Raw genomic sequence first — 21617 nt, forward strand, 5'->3', positions numbered from 1 at the left:
TTTTTTTTTCAGTACATTTGAAATTCTCCGAGATTAGTTTTCCTTTGTTAACTAAGGAGAGAACAGATCAGGAGTCAAGCACTAGCAAATTAACCTTATAGTGCAAGGATTTCTTACTGAAAGCTCTCGAAATACGCACAATGAGGGTTCCAAAGAGAAACAAATTCTACAGTAGCACACAGGTAAGAGAAGAATCTTTATATGTGAAATCATGAAATGTTTTTCAGGCGAGGAGAGGTCAGGATTGCCGTCTCTAACCACAACATGCCCCAGAACCTAGCAAACTCCAGCACTGAGCCTTTGGAGGCCCACGCCTGCAGTGCAGCTGGCACCTCCCGGGGGAGGTGCTTCCTGGCTTATTTAGGAATGACTTGAAGATGAAAAGCAAGGCACCCGGCACCCGGCTGCAGCTGAGGAGTACTTCTGCCAGACTGTATTCTGGTTCCACGCCGAAGGTCCTGTCTGACTGTTTTAGGGGGTAAGGTGCTATTTCCCCCCCCTCCTGAGGCAGTAGTACAAAATGGACACAGAGGTGGGGATACTTTTCTCAGACGGAGGAGGGCCTATGACATCGCTGCAGTTTACTACTGAAATGTCACCTTATAATTTGTAAAGCTGTTGCAACCTGGACAGGAAAAGAATGCTTTTTTTTCTTTTTTAAGATAAAAAGTGCTGCTGCTGTGATTGAGAAAGATTTTCTGTCCCAAAGAATTAAAAAAAAATAGTTCAGTGGAATGCAGAGAACCACAACTCCTCCGTGGAGCTGGGCTATGCGAACACTTCGCGTTGCCTGGGATATCGCCGTCCACCCCCTCAGTCTGCCGGCCTCTCCGAGGGTCACCCTCAGCACAGTCTCACAAACACACCTCCAGGGCTGCAGGCTGGTTTCTTCTTTATTTTCTTTTTCTCTTTGCAAGACTTGGAGGTGGTCTCAGCTTCCTGAAACAAAGGACGTTACAGCCGTTAAATAGCAATCACTTAAACCTGCTACATCACAAGACAGGATTTAAAAATATATGGCTTTGAGTAACCACAGCATGTCCTGTTCAAACTGAAGCCAAGGGCAGAGGGTGGTCCCAGGGCATGGGGTGACACAGCAGGGTAAGATTTGAAGGCCACTTGGCTGGAGCAATTACCCAGAGCAGAAGTTTTTGAAAACAAACCTGACTCAACAGAAGTTCTTTCCAGTCCCAGCTCGTAAACCTAATGCCCAGCTGGACTTTTTCAGACTGCTGCTGCTAAAAAAACCCAACTACAGCCACTCTCCCACCCTAGAAATGGAGCACTCTCTGCCCTCACTGCCCCAGACTTTTAAACCTGCCAGGCAAGTGGAATGGGTAATGTCTTAAAGTGAGCTGTGGAAGCTCAAAGTGGTTGGGTTTTCTTTTTTTTCAAAGGTGGAGGCACCTGGCTGGCCTGAGGGTTGCAGCAGCATGGAAAACACCAGTCCCAAGGATACAGTGGGAAGCAAACGGCTGTAGGAGCATCACAGCGTGTACATTGTGGCGGGGAAAGCTGGCACAGCCTAAAGGAAAGGGGAAAAAGGGCACGGGAAGGCAGGAAAGGCTCAGAAAGAATCCTGCAGGAGGAAGAAAGCAGGAAAGGGGGATAGAGGGAGATGGAAAGAACTGTGCCACGCAGTTGTGCCAGACCACGCTGCATTGCTTAGGCACCCACAGGCCTGTGAGGACGTAAGCTGTGGAGCCAGCACCCTGCCCAAGTGTGTGACACAGGCGCCGGAGCGACGTGAAGGCCTCGCTGCTGTGAGCTGCAGCAATGCAGCGCCACCCGGCCACGCTGCGCAGGCAGCCCTGCCACGTTAGCCTGGGATCAGGCGATGGCAACAGAGGGACTAAACTTCTGGGATGGAAATTCCTCTGTCCTTCTCCAAGGGTGTGCAGCACAGCGCAGTCCACAGCTCCTCTCCCGGCAGCCCAGGGGTGGTGTCACCTCTGCTCTCAAGGGGCCTGAAATGCCCCAGACGTTTCAAAGGCCAAATCCACACACAGCTTAAACAGTAACAAAATCGAGCTCTAAGTCCTTTTTTCCTGCTCAAAGCATCCATCAAACATTCTTCCCCATCACACTCAGAACAGGACCATTACCTAGTAGGGACATTCCAAGCACCTGGGCCTCGTTCCAACCTGGCTGAAGGCGGCGGTGACATTACCCCTTTTAGCCAGCAACCCAAGAAATATGTAAATGTTTCATGTGAAGCACAGGCCAGCTCCTCCCTCCTGCACGATTGCCCTAATAATCAGCTTCTAAAGGTGCTCTTCTCACTCATTCCCTCTGGACCAATTAACATGGAATTACAGTGGTCACACTGCACAGCTGCAAGCAGGGGAATGAATACGGCTCCATCTCAGAAAAGCAGATGTGCTGGTTAGAGCATCCCCCCGGGATGGGTCTGCTGGGCTCCTCTAGGCAGAAGAAGGAGCTAAATCCAAGTCACTCACGTTGCCAGTGACTAGAGTCCTCGTCTGGTTATAGCAGGGCCCTACAAACAGTTACACAGTCAAGGCAGTGAAGCAAAGCTCCAAGAACAGCAATGACCAGCCCAGGCTGGTGGGGCCATGGGCCTTTTCCACCAGCTGTACCCTTGGAAGAACCAGCACTGTTACTGCACACCAGTCCCCACAACCCATAGCAGGAGGAATTTGGGTGCCTCACCCAAGGTTGCTGATGGACTGGATGGCAAAGATCTGAAAAATGGGGTCTGGACTGTCACATCAGTTTGTGGGAGTTATGTGTCAGGGAAAGGTCTGAAGGGGCAGCTCTCCTGTCTCCAAAATTAGCATGTGAACTTCTCATCTATCCCTAAGATATGATTTCAGTAAAAGCTACAGTTCTTCTTCCTTGCCTGCTAAGCCAATCGATAGTTCATATTCGCATCTTCTTCGCTGTCAGCAGGCTTGATAATTAAGATGACTGATAGCAGATGACACACGAGGACACTCGCTGAAATCAGCCGCTGCACACAGCGATGCAGTACTGTACTACAGCTCTCCACCAGCTCGCTTCCCAGTCTGGTGTAAAAGGGAGGAAAACAAACCAGTTCTGAAGGAGAGTTTTGAAGCAACAGAAATATCCTACATGTGCTGTGATGGCTACAAGCCATGCCAGCTGGGGGCGAGGGGCTGACACCTGATGTGAGCAGCCAGAAAGGCAGCCTGGTTAGAAGGGGAAAATTAGTGACTGGAAGAAACTGCTTGCTGAAAAATGCTGACAAAGAAAACGTCTGCCAGCCTGGGAACTGTGAGGTGGGGAACCAGAAACATCCTTGAAAAGTGCAGCTGGTCTCTGAAGTGTAGCTGTGGTACAGAAATCAGAGGCATCCTGAGATACCACCGATAAGCACAAAAACAAGGGGTTGTAAAGGCAAATTATTGTCAAGAAAGTGGAAAATAGTCTGGAAATATAAAAATCGTCTGAAAGAATAGAAACCTCATCATCTATTGGCTGTTACAGGTGAAAAGTAGAAAATCAGAAAGAGAAACATCAGCATCTATTGGCTGCTGGCAGTGGTGGTGTCCTTCATCCTCTTATGTCTCTGGTATAAAAAGGGAGTAATTTTTAATCCAAACTAGAGTCTCTGTCTCTTGAGAACTGCCCACACATACTTTTCCTTCCCTACACAGGCTGAATTCTCCACATGAACTTTCTACGAGATCTTGGACTCTCACTCGGGACGCCTGGCTGAGTCCAGACTCTGTGGCACGGATCATCTTTGAAGTGAGACCCTGTTATTTTCTTGGTCCTCCTCTGGGGCCCACTTTTGGGTTTCAGTTTGTCCTCTCCTCTTCCGGGGATGGTTGGGTGCCCCTCTGAAATCTGTCTAATTCACTTCATACCTATATGTATATCCTTGTAGGTAATCAATCCTAAGAACATCAGCTGTTATATTGTTAAGTTTGCTTCAGTAATGCTAAGCTTGTAGTAACCTGTAACAGTACACGCCTGCTTGGTTATTGCCATACTATCGATTGTTGCTTTACCACTGATTGCTACCATGCTATTGATTGCTACTCTGTTATTGATTGCTAATAGTATTTTGTAATAGCTTGAGATAGATATATATATTTATATTCACTTCATTAATCACGGGTACGCTTGCTGGTGGTGATTTTGTGGTATTTGTGATAATCTGTAACAAATTAGAAAAATTTAGAGGCTAAAAGCCTCTATGTCCTTGTGTATTGCAGAATCCTACAAACCCACGGTTGTGATCTCTGCACGCCCGTGGCCAGGTAAGCCTTTAGGTGGTGACACCACCTCTCCTGAAGCACCAGTCCAGCCTCAGAGACCAGCCACCAGCCAGGATGAACTGTCAGGCGCTGCATGTGCAGTGTGCAAGTACTCAGGGATCAGTCCACTCCCTTTTGTTAACATGAAGATGAAGAATATCGGTGCTTCTCTGCCAGGGTACAAGGAGAAACCAGTATCCTTTCACACCAGAGACTCTGTCAGGATGTGACAAAGGCTACTGCTCCCTTCAGTGTCCCAAGCTACAAGCTGCTAGCACGTTTACTCCAGTGTCTCCTAGCTCCGTGCCTGGGAATCTCAGAACAAACATGCACGAGCAACGGGCAGTAGCCTCTGCCCCACGCTCTGGAGGAGCTTGTGTGGCACTCACCGGGGGGAGAGCAGGGGGGATGCGGGTTTTCTCCAGGCTCTTTCTAAGGTGGCTTATCTCCGCACGGTAGGCATCCAGCTGGCTCTCCAGCTTCTCTCGCCTGACTCTCTCATATTCCAGCTGGGCCTCCAGCTCCCTCACAGCCCTGCCGAAAGCAACGGAGACAAGCAGAGCATGAAGCACAGCCAAAGCTGCCCTGGCTACTCCACGCGGTCCTGTGCCTTTGCTAAGGAACAGGGTGGTCCCAGCAGCAGGCAGTGCAGTACTGCTCACGCCAACAGTGCTGGGGGGAGCTGCAGCGTGCTCCTGGCTCAGGACCCTTTGGAACAGCTCTGCACGGCTGGTTTCCCTTCTCCGCTGTCAGTGTGCTCAGCGCACTCTGACCACGAGATGGAGACGCCTTCCCGCACACCCAGCCAGCCGCTGGGGTCTTGGGTAGGCTGTAACCCAGGTCCCTCTCCAGCTCCAGAAGAGGGAGAAGCACCCAAGGAGTAAAGAGGTTAGTATGAAACAGAGAAAAAGCATAAAACCGGGATTCTGGAGGGGTCAGGGGCAGCTTTTTGGTTTACAGCTGGTGCCTCTACATCCTTCTCATTGATTGGCTCAACCACAGATGAGGAATACTCAAATGACAGCCAGCATGGCACTTACTGAAGGGACACTGAAGCACCGGCTGATAAACAGTTGCACAAGATCTCATCAGTCACACCCACAATGGCTCCTAAATTAACCGAGATTCCTGGAACTCGTTAGCTGAGACATAATTCACATATATTCTTGTCATAACAGCAATTGACCTCAGCAACTGAGTCATCTGGAGTTGAGCTGGCTCTCCTCTGTCTGAGGATGAATTAGCACAGCTACAAAGATGGAAGACTGGTAAAACGAAAAGGGAGAGATCTGCCCCGTGGATTCAACCAGCACGGCAGCAGAGCTCTCTGCAGCAGCTACCGCATGTCCCGGGCTGAAGGATTCCTGGCTCACGCAGCCCAAACCCACCAGGCTGTATCATCAGCCTTACTGACACTGTGAGAATGGCCTGTGCCGGGGGGAGGATGGGGACACAGGTCAACTCCTTACATGCTTCAGATTAATGAGACACAGCTCCAAAACTGTGTGGCACACACATGGTGACAATTTTTTCCATGCAACGCAGCCTGGTCACAGCACTGCGCAGTGGTTCACACCAGGCCTCTCACTCTAGTAGCCAGAAAACCTGGCCTAAAGCAGAAATCTTCAAAATCTGTTATAGTGGCCTTCCCAAGTGGCAACTCCCACTTCTCACCTAGCAAAATGGTGTTGTTATTAATTATTTTCAAATAATGACGTTTTCTGGCATACGATACAATCGTCTTGGGGTTTATCCACAGGTAGATACTGCTGAGAAGAGCTATTTTCATTTCAAAACGCCAGTGTGGAGATAGGGATGCTTTCTGGCCTCCATGGGTAAGAGAGGCCCTTCAAAGATCCTCACAATTTTTCTAGTTTAGCCACAGATGCCACAGAAACCAAAATCCCTTAAAGAGCCTCACCAGAGCCCTCTAATATGCACTGTTAGCTTTTGAGTGGCTGCTCTATCCAAAATGAACTCTAATTTCTGACCATTAGTCAACAGTGACTTTTCCATCATTGCAAACAGATGAACCTCCAACGTAGACATCAACGTCGGAGCTGGTCATCCTCCTCCTTCAAAGCAAGGAGAGATACTCCTAAAAGTGATGAATCTCATCCTGAAGTACCTGTCTAATTATGCCCTGAAATTGCCTACCTCTCTCCAAGAAATCTAAAAAGGAGCTCAAGGTAGCTAACTCAGATGCAGATACCTACATTGCAGATGTATCAAGTTAAGGAAGATGGACCTCCAGCCTGGGCTGAGTCAAAGGGTGATCTGGAACCAAAAGAAATCCTGACCTCAGTTCCTTGGCTCATATAGGGTTGTAAAATGAACTATTTAATTCCAGTCTGTGAATTCCAAATCACCTGCTCCAGATCTACACAGAGTGGTTAGGTCTTCCTGATGGCACACACAAGCCCTCCGGATACAGTCTCCGCTCAGTGACCAAACAAAGACAGTGGTTTGCAGTGGCCCATACACATAATGGACACGGTCACCTACAGAGACTGAGAGTGGACAGCCAAATCTTTGACAGGTACAGCTGGAGACAAGGCTGTCTTTTGGATGCCGCATTATTGTTTAAGCTCTAAATCTTTGATAGCCAGAAGGGTTTTTCTTTGAAACTTGGACAGTCTGCCCATCAAATCACCGGATCAGTCTAAGAGGCCCTGAGAATTAGACAGAACCTTAATGGTGACCCTGAGAATTAGACAGACATTATGAAAAGTGCTTCATGTGCAAGGGCAGGTTTGCTGAGATTTCTTTTTTCTGTGGTCTGGATATGAGCTAATGCTTTCTTGAACACAGAAATATATTGCCCTTGACAGAAACGTAGCAGGTCATTGAATAATTTCTGCTGTACATGCACTTCCATCCAAGCCATGCTAAGACTAATGTCTTTTTTTTGGATTTATGAAAGTCCATACGTGTATTTGGCACCCTTAATGCAAACAAAACAGCCAGGACTTATCAGACCTACTGCACAAACGCTGCAGGAAAACCTGAAGGCTGAACAGATGGTCTTGCACAAGAAGCGTGGACCCATCAAACACTTGTGCTGTGGGGCTGATCCTGACGGTAGAAGTTTAGAAAAGGTCAGACAAATTGCTGAAGTCCCTTTCTTTTTGGCTGGCTGAAGTTGGCAAGTGAAAGGCAGAACGGCCAAAGCGATCTGAGTGTAAGTTAGCCTTAAAGGAGGCTTTAAAACGAGCCTCACGGAGTTAAACATTAGCAGGGCAAATTAACCTTACTTCTCAACTTCTCTTTCTTCTTTTTTCATCTTCTTCTCCTCTTCAGTTATTCCTCCCAGCTGTCTGTAGTTGCTGTAGGCAATTTCTAGAAGTCGCTGAAGTTCTTGAATCTTGCGATAGGCCCTTACTGTAAGACAGAGTTCTCCCGGTAGGTAAAACGCACGGAGAAGACAGTCATGCTGGAATCCAATAGTCTGGAATCTCATGAAAACAGAGCAGAAATCACACTGCCCAGCAACTACTGAGCTACACCTGCCACCCACAGAGCAAACAGATCTCAAAACCAAGTGGCAATCCAACACGGTTTCACTAACACGGATTAAAACAGCGTAACAATTACGCTCTGATTGCCCTCTGCTATGCTTTCTAATTTTTCCACAATTTGGTTGAACGCTCAGTGGTACAGATATCCTGTCAGCTATCTCATCTGACAACAAAAAAGCTGCAGCAGTTGGCAGAAACTGTGCAACGAGGACTATCATGTCTTGAGACCAACTTTCTCAAATAAGCAGTAATGGAAAGACAGTGCTTACTGCGTGCGTTCCTTTTCTCTGCTTTATCCAGGGTTAAATCTTCTTTGTTATCTGTACTCCCTTCCACACCATGCCTTTCAAAAAACTTTATGTTGTTTGCATCTAGTTCTTCATCACTAGAGTTACTGTCTCCAGTTCTTTGCGTCAAAAGTTCCACAGCTGCCAGCTGGGCAAACCTGCAGAGAGAACAGTTAACCTACGCTGAAATATCCCCATCGTCTGGAAAAAAGCACGTGATGATCGATAGAAACTCTCTGAAACTCTTCATGTTCCCATTTATCAGAGGGGGTTTTAGGATCACAGGAAGCACTGGTACACAAACTCTGAGCAGCTAATCTGCTTTTTGTAGTATTCTGATGAGGCATGAGCTCTGCCTCAATGGAATCTTGTGACGATGACTCCTACATCAGAGATATCTTTTCCTTTGTAGGATTTTTTAATTGAATCTGATCAGAAACTGCAGTATTTTTATTAATGCAAAAATTAGCTGGCCTTCGCTGCTTCTCATTTACTTTGTACAGCAAACTGTGAGCATACTGGCTCACAACTTTCCTTTTCCAGGTCAACTAGTTTTCATCTTTCATGTCTGACCTTGCTAAAAAAAAAAAAAAAAAAAAAAATTAGATTAAGTGAAAATTAAAACCTTTTACAGCAACAACACAGGCTTTGCTTATCAGAGCTGGAATTCATGGGCCTGATCTGTTCTTGCTCCATCACTGAAAATCAGGATTAATTCCAAAAAAAAGCTGATATGATATTGATATATAAATAGTAAGTAAAAAAATGACAGAGCTACAGGATATGTACTGCTACCTCTTGGCTACATCCTTTGGAGTCTCTCCAGCATCATTTGTAATGACACAGTCAGCTCCCATTTCAATCAACCACTGTAAGCACTGGATATGCCCCTGTGCAGCAGCTAAAGGAAGGAAGGTGCACACAAAACAGTTACATACAACTGAAGTGTTTCAAACCCAAAATGTCCTCCTCTCGTCATTTTTTGACATGCCAGACGTTGCATTCATTAAGACGCCACAGGGGAGATACTATTTCAAGAGAAGCCTTTATGTCAAGGTGCTCAAGTCATGTGGGTACACACAGGTTTGGGGAAGATCATGCAGTGTGGTTTTGTGACTCTTTCTAGCTCCAGAAATTTACTGGAAACTCTTCCTGGACACGAGTTAAACTAAACTTGCCCAGTCTCATGTGCTGAGCACGAGACACACAAATAAATGCTGCCTCACACTCTCTTGCAACAAAGCATTGTCACCTCTCTGGCTTTGGGCTCCCATATATCAGACACAGCTGGTGGCCCCAGTCTGTGGTGTGTGGTGATGCCTCACGGAGAAGAGAAGCCAGGGCTCTGTGCTGGAGCTACAGGTACATGCCATTCAGCGAGACCTGGACAGGCTGGAGAGCTGGGCAGAGAGGAACCTGATGAGGTTCAATAAGGGCAAGTGTAGGGTCCTGCACCTGGGGAGGAATAACCCCACGCACCAGTACAGCTCTGTGGAGAAGGACCTGGGAGTTGTGGTAGACAACAAGGGGACCATGAGCCAGCAATGGGCCCTTGTGGCCAAGAAGGCCAATGGCATCCTGGGGTACATGAAGAAGAGTGTGGCCAGCAGGTCTCCTCCCCCTCTACTCTGCCCTGGTGAGGCCACATCTGGAGTGCTGTGTCCAGTTCTGGGCCCCCCAGTTCAAGAGAGACAGGGAACTACTGGGGAGAGTCCAGTGGAGGGATATGAATATGATGAGGGGACTGGAACATCTCTTTTATGAGGAAAGGCTGAGAGAAGAGACCTGGGTCTGTTTAGCCTGGAAAAGAGAAGACAGAGAGGAGACCTTATCAACACATATACATATCTAAAGGGTGGGTGTCAAGACGATGGGGCCAGGCTCTTTTCAGTGGGGCCCAGTGACAGGACAAGGGGCAACGGGCACAAACTGGAGCACAGGAAGTTCTGCCTCAACATGAGGAAAAACTTCTTTACTCTGAGGGTGGGAGAGCACTGGAACAGGCTGCCCAGGGAGGTTGTGGAGTCTGTGAAGGAGCCTGGACACGATCCTGTGCAATGAGCTGTAGGTGAACCTGCTCTAGCAGGACGGTTGGACTAGATGATCTCCAGAGGTCCCTTCTAACCCCTGCCATTCTGTGATTCTGTGATTTCTTGGGCTGGACACCCAAGGCAACACTTCCCAGCTGCAGCCTAACACAACAGCTTTGCCTAGTCACATGATCTGGCATGGCTACTGCTCACGCCACGTGGTGCCAGGAACGATGTCTCACATATGGAAGATGGTATTTGGCACGTCTAGCTGAAACCTGTAGCTGTTTTTCTCAAGGAAGGATAAATCTATTTCTTGACAGCACCCCCTTTGGATGTTTGCCATATTTGTCTTCTTACTGAGATAAGGAAATGAAATTACAGTATCAGCCGTAGTATTTCCCCATAACACCAACATTGCATGTAAAGACTGGGGATGAAACTATTGTAGGTTAGCACCATCCCAAGAAAAGAGGGTGGGAAACAATGTAGAAAATTCAATTATATTTTAAAAAAATTCTACCACTTATATCCAGACAAAAAGAAATGTGGGAAATGGTGTTAAAAGCATATTATAAAAATATCTCACTCCTTCTTTCCGCTCCTACTTCTTCTTTCAGACATTACTATAAAACCCCCAAACACAAGAGGACCATTTTTCTGTAATGCTAGCGCTCCACTGCATTTCAAGGTGTCAGATACCAGAAGTTTACCTTCCTTCACAGCATCCTACCACATGACTTTGTTGTGGTTTTTACAACACATCTCCACAGCACCGATACATTCCATAAATAAAGGCCCAGCCCGTGATGCAGGTCACTCTTATCCCTAGCTAGCCAATGTTTCCAAAAGTCACATCTTGCCTGACAAGAAAACCACTATTTCAGTTTGGATGTTGTTTTCTCTTTAATATAAACTTTTTTTTCTTGACTTCAGCTTGGTTATTTTCTTTTTGAAGAGACACCTACGCACAAATACATCACAAAATATGTTTTTCAGGTTTGCCCTTTTGAGCCCTCAGGAAATGAGATGCTGTTTTTCATAAAGTTTATCTGATGAGCAGCCACTTAAAAAACTAAGTAAACAAGTCAGCAACAAACAGTAACAAGCTGAAACACAAATCATAATTACTGACCTTTGTGCATGAGAGTGGATCCCTTATCATCCCGCTCATTAATATTGATTACTCCACTTCTCACTAATCTTCTAAGCACTAACAAGTCCCCTTTGAAAGCAGCGTCATGAGCTGGGAAAGCTAAAACTGAAGATGAAATACACATGTTTCCAAACAGAGGCCAGTAATTCCACTAAACATGCTCGTATTTGTCTCTCAAGGGTTGCCCCTCTCACAGCAACTTAGGCACGGACACTTCATAGCTGTTGTTAGCAAGGTTAACGCACCCTTAATCAGTCAAACTGCAGCTGCATAACTAGCACTGTTCATCACAGACTTGACTAAACATGTCTTGGTTACGGCTACAGGCATCTTACACAGTTAGAGAGATTGATTTCATAAACCTGACATAACAAGTATACCTTTGTCTTACAGTTGACGTTGTATTCCTGGTGGTAACTGGAGTCATTTGCCTATTTTGAATTCCATACTCTAACCAAATATATAAACTATTTCACTTCTTCATGCTTAAAAACTACCAATACAGACAATTTGATTTTTCTAGTTATTTTTTTATAGACAGGGAGTACTGACATATATCCATATATGTATAATGAAAAAAGACTAGCAGATAAGGTCAGTAAGTGCCTGGAAAAAGTAGAGAGGGGAAGGTGCAGTTCTCGTATCCTCGCTCTGTTGAAGGCTCTCCTTACAGACCTCGCCCGCTTGCACCCTTCAGCTGTTCTGACTGCAGTAGCACTGCTGGTTAGCAAGTAACCTTAATTTCAGCGGGACATTTCCAGGCTGAGTTGCTGTTCAATGCAAGTCAGGGATTCTGAGCAGGCTACAATCTGCACACTCACGGAAATGATACAGTTTTTCTGGATCTCTGCTGGAGTCTAAGAAGAACATGGATAATTTGGTATTCATAGTGCCACACAGTGTGACAAGTTTTATTTTGATCATGGGTAAACCTAAAAGACATTTATAAAATCACGTTGAGTATCTCAGTCTTTAGCTATCAGTAAGTGTAGCAAGCATTGAATCTTTATATTGGTAATTTAAATGTTACACTTTTGCTCATAGAAGTTTTCGGAATCAAGCATTTTATAGAATTACAGTGCCTATTTTAACAGTATCTTGATCCATACTCACCTTCCTGCGTCTCTGGATGCACCCCCTCTTTTTCCACACCATCAATGTATTGCAGAATATTATCTTTATAGAACCGTTCAGCCAAGTCCCTTGGAGTCTCTCCTTGGTCATTCCTGGCTTTCAGTGTGTGCACGACGCTGGCCATTTTACTGACCAGGAACTTAAAGCAATGCAGGTGTCCTTCCGCTGCTGCCAGATGAGCTGTAGCACAAGGCGAAGCAAAGTACGTCAGAGCAGAGCACTGCTGCCCTCCGAGACAGCAGTGCTCTCCCCGCTAGTCAGAGCTAGCTCAGCTACCAGCACCTGAGCCATCCAGCACCGCTCAGCAAGTAGGAGCGGCCTCAGCTGAAGAGGGGATGTTCAGCTCCTGCCCAGGACAGGGTTCAGCTCTGTGCGAAGGAGGCAGAAAAAAGCTGTCGAAGACAGGATCTGCAGAGAAGATCCCCCAGCAGAGCAGGTTGCGGGAGGCAACGTAACACTGCCAGGAGACCACCGAGCAGCAGCTAGGAGAGCGCGCTGCTGGGGTCTCATCTTCCCCACGAACACAGAGCTCACTCTGCAGCAGCCGTCTGACTGCGCCGGGCTAGGGGCACTGGTCACAGAGGGCCAGCAAGCGGGGTCCTTGATGAGGAGTTCAGGCCATTTCTACTGTGCCACCACGAACAAGGTGCATCGCCCCCTCGGTTACCCCACCTATAACAGGAGGACAGCGACCGCCACTTTACTGGGTGAAGTATGGGAAGGTCCCTCCCAGGACAGAGGCTTCTGTTCGCAGTAGGTCAGTTACGCACTTCTTTCCTTCCACTGCTGTGGGCAGCTGCTGCGCGCAGGACCTGCTCCGCCTCACCACGGCAGCCACTGCTCCCCTCTGGGGGTCAAGTGTTTCCTCCCCTGTCCTTTATGCTACGCTGAGGTTTAGTTATTTAACAGTACTAGGGGGCTGGGCCTATAACAAAGGAAGAGGTACAAAACACATGCTCGTTATCTTGAAATGAGCAGCATTCTCTAGTCCCATCAATGGGAAGAAGTTGTCAAATAAATGCTTATTATGCATTCTCACTCCATGAAAATGCTCCGTAAAAGCTGGCTGATGTTCCATGGGCAAAAGGATTAGTTTGTCTCCAGGTAAGAAGCTCATTAGCTTCATAATTAATAGACAATGTACCCAGGACCAAAAAAAAAAACCAACCCCATGTCACCTGATTTTTGGCACATGCAAGTTCTCTATTGCAAACCATCCACAGCTTTCCAGGGCATAATTGCTCCAAAAGGTGATGGATATTGGTTTTACAGCCAGATGACAATACTCAGGTACAGATGACTGCTAAAATTTAACGCAACAAAATCTGAACTTCACTGAAACCAGGGTAGTTTTTCCCATTGTCTTAATTTTATTCAGTGAGTTAGTTGCTCAGGGAGAAGGGAAAAGAAGAGGTACCTTGTTAAAGGTAAGTACTGGTTTCTAGTCAGCTGGTGAAAAACTGGCTCAACCCTTATGAATCCACTTTCAGATAACTAAAATCTCAGGGATAAAACTTCACCTTTTGGGATGAAACTGTTTTTTTTTTAATCAGATGTCTGTTCTGTGCAGAAAGTGGTCAGGAAACCTCAAGGTTTTCTCCAAACATGGCAGGGGGAAAATAAATTAAAGAGTTGTATTCTGTCCATGTCTTTTTGCACAGTTTCAGTGGGATGCCGGGGCAGACACATAAAGCGGATTTTCACAGCTGGCTTTTAGCCTGTGAGCTTCTTAGCAGCTAGTGGCCAACATGTAACTGTGCCGTGCCATCCTCAGGCATGCTGAGCGCTTGCAGTCGAGACTAAAGCCAAAGGGTACTGTGATGTTAGCACAAAATATGCAGTTTAGGGCTGAGAAATTGGAAAAACCTTGTCTCGGGCATCACAAATAGGCAGTGGGTAGTTGGTGCTGGTCTCCCAACTTCTCTGTGTTTCACCTCGCCTTGTATAAAATCAGGTTAACACTATTGGCTCTTCTCAAAGTCACAAGTGAAAAAAGTGTCTGTGAAAAATTCGGATGTTGCACTACGATTAAATGAATATTGTATTTAGAACAGGTTTGACTAGCAAGCGATAAAAGAAGCATGGATATGGCTCAAAACCAAATACAGAGAGAAAACAAAATGTTGGATTAATAAGCACGGCCCACTCTGTACAGTGAATGAGCCACAGTTCTTCCAAAACAGTAGCATCTATAGGTAATTAAAGCCTCTGCTACAACACACACATGCAAAAGGTGCCGCCAATTTTTAAGTTTTAGGTGTATGGCACTGCCACCTCAGTAAATTTCTTTCAGTGTAGTCTTAGGAAAAACTATAGCACTGTCCAGCCAGTCTTGAAGCTGAAGTATGTAAAGATGATTTAAGTTCACTTCATTGTTTCACAAGCTGAGGAATAGCTGGTCTGTACAGCACACCACTTCCATTAATCTTTTACTAGTGATGTTCCAAAGCATCTTCTTTCCTTTGGATGATAATATGATCAAATGAAAGAGAACAAAGGCTGGAGGATCAAGCTTCTGTAGATGTCAAAATAACAACAAAACCAATTTTCTACTAACGAGCATATACACAGCATTTAAGTAGAACTGTGCTGGTACTTTTTACCTCTCCATGAAAGTCTGTTATCAGGGGAGTGTTCCCAAATGCAAATAAAGCTACCTTCTACACTGCCAGCAGGGTGCCTAACATCATAACCACGAATGCTGATACACCAGATGTCCTGCTGGGATGCAAGAGCCGCACATCCTTTAACAAGACGTGGGGTTGCAAAACTGAACGCAGATGTCACTTTACTAGGTAAGTGGTGCTTAACAGAGGATAAAAGCTGTTAAGAAGGGATTTAAAAACATAACTCTATACATGTTATAGAGAAAAAAATACGCTATTTGGAACAAATAATGTGACAAACCATAAGAAGTTAAATGCTAAAAGGGAAAGGATGCAACGAGAACCCAGGATATGGGCAATACCATTCAACTTACAGAGGATATTGAGGCAGTGGCGTGTTAGGCAGAGGGACACCAGAGAAGCTGTGAAGAGCAAGGAACAGACACTGCCCGTTTTTTGTGCCAAAGCCATCACGTTCATGATTATGGAAAGAGTACAGATTACAGATAACGCAGAAATAGCGGTATTGCAGAAATCAAGATGAAGAACTCGCAGGTAAATGACAACAAGGGTTTTACCAAAGCAGCCAAGAAACAGCAGGATACAAAAACCTGTGTAGGAACATGCCACAATCTGACCACACCGGCAGAGGCATTAAAGCCTGGCACGAAGTCAAAAGGGAGCACACAGCAGCTGAAACTGCCTCCTGCTCCCCCTACCCTGCTCCTCCTGTGACCTCCATTGGCACATGGGCCCACCATGTTTGCAGGAGATGCTGCCCACCGACGCGGCGCTCTCACCCAGGCTCAGCCGGCTCCCTGCCCAGCACCCATGAGCTCTGGTCCTTGCCAGCAGCAGCAGGAGGTGAAGAGGATACTGTCACCGACAGATAAATACTTCGGATTTCATAAATCCTCCCCATCATCGTAAAAACAGAATAACTATGTTTGCATGGAATCAAACAGCAAGTGCTGCTGGTGTGTATTACTTACAACTTGCTACAATTATCGCATAACACAACAACTGTAAACCAAAGGTTAAAGCCGTATGACTTATCCTGATATACCTGGAAGGTTTCCATTGCTGTCCACATCATCTGTACATGCTCCCCATCTAACGAGAAGCTGCAAACACCCCAAGCGACCGTGAAAAGCAGCATAATGAACAGGCTTCCAGTCATTCCTGTCTGAAACATTCACGTTCTAAAATGAAAGCAGCAGGTTAATTCATTCATTTATGAATCTTAGACAGAAGACAAATTTTATAAATAGGAATCAGCTGTTCAATAATTTAAATCAAATCAAATGACATTTTTCAAATTTCATGCCATGTGTGCAGTTCCCACTCCAAGGCAGGCACTTTTCATAGGTTCTTGGTTTTATTTAAATAATACATACATAGAAGGTGCATTTTTAGACATGCTTCTATCACTGCATTGGTCTTTAGTCCTTAAATATGCATCCGGATTTTTTTTTTTAAGTTTTTGACTCCCTCACTACAGAAATTTGTACGATTGCAAAAAACCACGACCACCACAGCACCTGGCTTTCATTTAATGACACCCTCAGTGGAGCGTGGTTTACTCACATTATTGATTCTCTATTGATTAAAATTAAAAAAATATGGAAATTTACTCTAAAAACAAATTGACCAACAGCAATCAACCCACAGTCCCAAATCTCAGTTTAAGCTCGGGACAGGTTTGTTTGGAAAAAGACACCAGACTTTGGCTCTGCGCTAGGGAACTGCGGGTAAAGGTCTCTCACCGCCCCGCTCCGCAATACGGTTTGCAAGGTGTAGGACTGCCCATGGGCCGCGGCCAAGTGTGACGGCGTGCACCCACGGTCATCTTGAGCTTCTGCGCTTGCTCCATTTGCTAACAAAGCCTGCAAGAAATGCAAAGCAGAAGTTGAGTTCACAAGCTGCAAAAGCAAACATTGCCCAGCAGGGTGCCTTGAGCCGATCAGCAGGATAACTGCGGGCTGACCTCAAGGCCCTGACACTACACAAAATAAACCTGGTTGCACTGATAGCACGAATGTGTGCGCTGGTTTTAACAAGAGTGACTTGATTCCAGATGTAAAGACACCAGATGAGATACCCGTAGCTCCTTTCGGAGCTCTCTCAGCTGGTCTTCATAATGAATCAGTTGACACTGAAGCTCGCCCTACTGACCTCGGCTGGCGAGTGAGTATTTGCACATACCTGCATGCAAGCGTCCTGCCCGCGGATAGCCGCAAGGTGAGCTGCCGTCCAGCCTCCGACAGTCACGTGTGCTGTATCAGCTCCATGCCAGAGCAACCAGTGAAGGCACTGCCCAACCAGAACCAAAGTTTTTTATTTAACTACTCTTGTCATGTCTCTGAGGCACATTTTAACTAGAATTTACCAGTCAATACTACATTTCAAAACAGTATCGGAATACTTCCTTATGGAAAGCTTACCAGAGCATGCCTTAGCCAGAGACTTGTGCATTAGAAGCTACAGGTAAGTTACACTTTCCAGGTTTCACCCAAGGGTACAAAAAGTGCAAATAACCTGCTAATTCAGACCCTAGCATTGATTTTACAGTATGGCTTCTTAATCCACTCTTCCAGATTTAAAATGTAATCTGCAACAGTATTCACATGGCATGAGGTAAAAGCATTGGAAAAAACAACGCAAACACGCTCAACTTGGATTCCAGCTAAAATTATTGGCAGGAAAAATACCATGAACCAAATTTAAAGCTTCATTTAATTTATTAGGGTCCTTAGGTGTACGTAACTCCATCTCTCTTCTCATCCTTCCACAGCCTAGTTTTGTTTTATTCACCTTTTTCCAGAAGATATTATTGCTTGCGAAGTAAAGCTTTATGGACTATCCCAAGACAGCTAGAGCACCAGTTACAATTTTTTATTACATATTGTTATGATTTGTTATCTTCTTCTAGGCCAGCCTACAGCTCTGGTTCTTCCCCTGTTTCCACCAAGGGGCTTTGTGATGAATAGACAACAGATAATTCAATAAAGCCTAACACACTGATTGCAAAGTAGGAGAGTCAAGTGAAAAATGGCAGAATTTATAGAGGCAGAAAAGGGTGGGTAAGCAACCTATTTTTAGGGTCGACAACATGATGATCATCATTTCCTTGACAGTTTCTGTACATTCCAGAAACAGCACTGCACTTATTTTTTCTGGAGTTTAGCAAGAACTTTACATTCTTTCCTTTGGGACATGAATTTTTATATGGTTATCCACGGCCTTGTTGCGTCAAGGTTATAAAGATTGTACAAGGAGGCTGCAACGAGAAGGTCAATGTTGTGCTGAACACAGCAGCTGAGTTCTTGAAGTTCAAAACATTCATGCAGGGACCTGCTGATTTCTCCATCCACAGTCAATGTTTCCATTTATTAAAATAAAATGTATTAGAACTATTCCTACAGAGAATGAGGCATGGGACAGGACAGTGGTAAGCAGAATGAACATGTTTTCATGTCACTCCTCACCTGTTTCACACACCTTCAGAGCATTTTACACATCCTACAAGGATTTTCTAAGTGTCCCAAGAGAAGGGAAAAACACAACAGGGACAAAAGAAGGTCCTGGGTCTCGAAGGGAGACCATACAGCATGCTTTGCTCAGAGTAAGAAAATCACTGATTTCGTAAAATCTGGCAATGTTGACTTTAGAAACTGCCTGGGGCTTCAGAAAGGCAAAATGAAAACCTAAAATCCTGTAGTTCTGCCCTTGGTGAACATATTTAATGAGAAAAACAGGCAGAGTTTATTGATTCAGTTTGATCAAAGCTAGCAATTTTGTGTTCAGCCTCTCCCAAAGAAGGAAAACATCAACCTATAAAAGCCTTGCTGTGCCTGAACACTAACGTAATGCTTTACCTCCAGGCTTCCAGAGTGTGCAGCACAGTGCAACGGTGTGAATTTGTGGACTAAATCCACCTCGTTAATACCGGCTCCACTTTTTATCATCGACGCAAGCTGTTCTACATCACCAGCTTTCACTGCCTCGTGCACACTAGTATAATTTTGCTTCTTCTTGACAGCTAGTGAGGAATAATAAAAGGGCATTAGTCAGTTCAGAAACATTTAAGAGATAGGAAATAAGTGATGAATCAAAGAAACATCAGGCTGTCAGCTTCATAGGAACCAACCAAAATGTTCGGAGTAACGTAGGAGATGGAGATTCATATCAGCAGGAATCCTAAGTCACTTCTGTTTGTCAGAAACAGAGCAATATGCAAAAACCTGAGACAGCCATGCCCCCTCCAGCCCCAGAAAAGGGCCCAAAAGGGTAAGACCCAGAAGAAAGATGACAAGAAGCACAGCAAGAGCAGGAAGCACAGCTACTCCATCTGTGTATGCAAATGCTGGAGCAGGTCCGCCTCCACGCTGGCTCTCTTCCAAATCTGTGGGCATCACAAACTTTCATTAACCACATTCTCAAGTGCAACACCAGCGAGGCTTCTCACTTGGGCAAACAGCAGCCTGATATTCTGCTCCCACCGAAGTCAACAACATTTCCACTGACCTCAGTGGCACAGAACCAAACTCTAAATGTAGAAGCAGTGCAATCAAAAAAAAAAAAAAAAAAAAAAAGCCATCACTAGGCCACGGGATCAAATAACCTGTGTTCTCCTTCAGGCCTTTCCACCAATTAACTATGTGACTGGAAACAACGGGAGTTACATAGCCAAATCCCCTCGCAACATCTTGATAACTTGCCAAAACTTGTAAAGAGAAATACGTGATGTAATTGGCTCTACTGGGGTTAACTTCTGAAGGGGTTAACTTCAGATAGCCAAGCATAAGAGGAACCTAAAACAATTAGTAATCACCTTCTAGAGCAGTCATCCTTCCAGTACCAAAACGCACTAATGCTGTTTGATTAGATTTCACCCTGTTAGAAGTCTTGAAGAGGCAGGCTGCTGTTCTGAAGTCAAACAAGCATGAAAATTTGGGTCTTAAGGTATTAGTGCCTCAGCTTCTCTGCCTGTGGGGAAGAAATGGTAGTAGTAGTTAGAATTGTTATGCAATTGGGATAAAAAATATTAAAGAATATAAATGAGATATTGCATGAACATGTTCGTGACACATGTAAAACAGCACTAAATATGATTAAAAACAGCCTTTTGCAGTTTCCCAGTGCCTATTTTCGTGTAATCTGTGGCGTGATAGTAGTGCTCAGGCAGACTTGGTGTTGTCACAGAGAGGGAAAGAGGGCTGAAGCCGTTTCGATAATCCAGGCTGACAGTAACACACCCTGTGCTGTAACACACCAGCTGATCTTGTGACTGTGTATGACTCCACTTCCACCTCCCCCAGCGCAGCAGGCTGTATCGCTGCCCTGCGCAAAGCGGTTCAGTCAGGAACCAGGCCTCCATCCTGCAAAATACTGTGTGAACAACCAGCAGTGGCATAGAAACACAGAATAATTCAGGTTGGAACGGACCTCAGGAGGTCATCTAGTTCATGCTTCCGAAAAAATACTTGTTTTGTGGTTTGAGTTGTTTTTTTTTTAAAGAGACAGTATCACCAGGACATAATTTTCCCACAAGGGAGCAATTTCTCATCATGCCAAGCAAGGGTTACAGCCTTCAGTGCAATTACACAGACTTACATCAGCAGATCTGGCCAGTTACACTACTTGACAAAGTCCTAATGTGTTTAACACAATGTTCCTGTGCCGTAAGTTCAAGGTAATCCTTTTTTCTTTTTTTTTTTAATACAGAAGAAAAACAAACGACAAGGCCCCCCAGCAGACTGAATTTTGTCTCCCTTTTCCCTCTGCAGATCTAGGACTGCGCGGAGATGGGTGCCAAGTGCTGCTGCATGGCTTCTCAGTGCAGACCACCACGAACAAGCTGAAAGCAGCTGCCATGGAGCTGAAGCTCAGTCAACAGCTGTTAACACGAATTCTGTACAAAATACGTGGATTTTGAAAGTGAAGGACAGGTTCCATCATTTTAGTGCCATTTTTTATCAAAACTGTTATCAAATGGTCATTGGATGTTCCAAGAGAAAACTCCTTTGCAGAAAGAATTAAGGAAGCACTTTGGGATGGGTACCTGCCCAAAATCCATTAAAGAAACTAAGAGACGAAGAACGTGGCTCAGAAATGGGGGGAGGATACGACTTTAGTTTGTGCAACGTGCCTGTACGCAACACAAAGCCAGTCGCGGCAGCTCCAGGGGACGGGGGGCGCTGCCAGCGCGGCCAAGCCGGGCTGCGGGCGAAGGGCTGACGCCGCCATCCCGGGAAGCGCAGGCCCGGCCGGCTGCGGCTGGCGGTGACCGTCGCCGTTGTGCCGCCTTTCCCCGCACGTTTGGCGAATATTGAGCGATTTCGGTGCCGGCGAAGCCCCATGTCACTCGACTGGGGATTTCGGGCAAAATAAATCAGGAGAGCGGCAGCCAGGAGAACGCGACCGCCGGCGGGCCCTGCCCCGCTCCGCGCCATGGCGCCGCCGCCCCCTTCCCCTCACGGCCCAGGCGGGAGAGGTGCCGCTGCAGGAGCGCAGCTACCGGCCGCCGCCGCCATGGCGGAGATCGGGGAGCAGCCGGGGCTGCCCACAGCCCTCGGGGAAGGGAAGGGGGAAGAAGGAGCGCGGGCGAGCCAGTCTCACCGGCCGGAGAGGGAGGCG

The 21617-nt window shown here is 45.9% G+C and overlaps 1 protein-coding gene across 1 annotated transcript; it reads right to left on the reverse strand.

Moving 5' to 3' along the window:
* Positions 1–843: 843 nt before the first annotated feature.
* Positions 844–21433, reverse strand: ANKRD42 (ankyrin repeat domain 42). The gene is made up of 12 exons (XM_086473241.1): positions 21043–21433; positions 18857–19020; positions 17184–17291; positions 16745–16864; positions 16045–16180; positions 12352–12552; positions 11218–11343; positions 8848–8953; positions 8035–8210; positions 7502–7628; positions 4637–4781; positions 844–939 (listed from the first exon to the last, which is right to left on the reverse strand). The coding sequence occupies exons 1-12, from the start codon at positions 21431–21433 to the stop codon at positions 844–846; spliced, it is 1896 nt and encodes a 631-aa protein (XP_086329367.1).
* Between the last annotated feature and the right edge of the window lie 184 nt (positions 21434–21617).

This window comes from Leptosomus discolor, chromosome 1, assembly GCF_034619465.1.
Source record: "Leptosomus discolor isolate bLepDis1 chromosome 1, bLepDis1.hap2, whole genome shotgun sequence".
NCBI classification, from domain to species: domain Eukaryota; kingdom Metazoa; phylum Chordata; class Aves; order Leptosomiformes; family Leptosomidae; genus Leptosomus; species Leptosomus discolor.

Excerpts from the sequence above, each read along its gene's own strand:
- ANKRD42 (XM_086473241.1), bottom strand. The coding sequence starts at position 21,433 with ATGGCGCGGAGCGGGGCAGGGCCCGCCGGCGGTCGCGTTCTCCTGGCT. Across the intron at positions 16,865-17,183 it reads GGCAGGACGCTTGCATGCAG|GCTTTGTTAGCAAATGGAGC; the intron begins GTATGTGCAAAT and ends CATTTCTTGCAG. Across the intron at positions 16,181-16,744 it reads CCGTATTGCGGAGCGGGGCG|AACGTGAATGTTTCAGACAG; the intron begins GTGAGAGACCTT and ends CTTTCATTTTAG.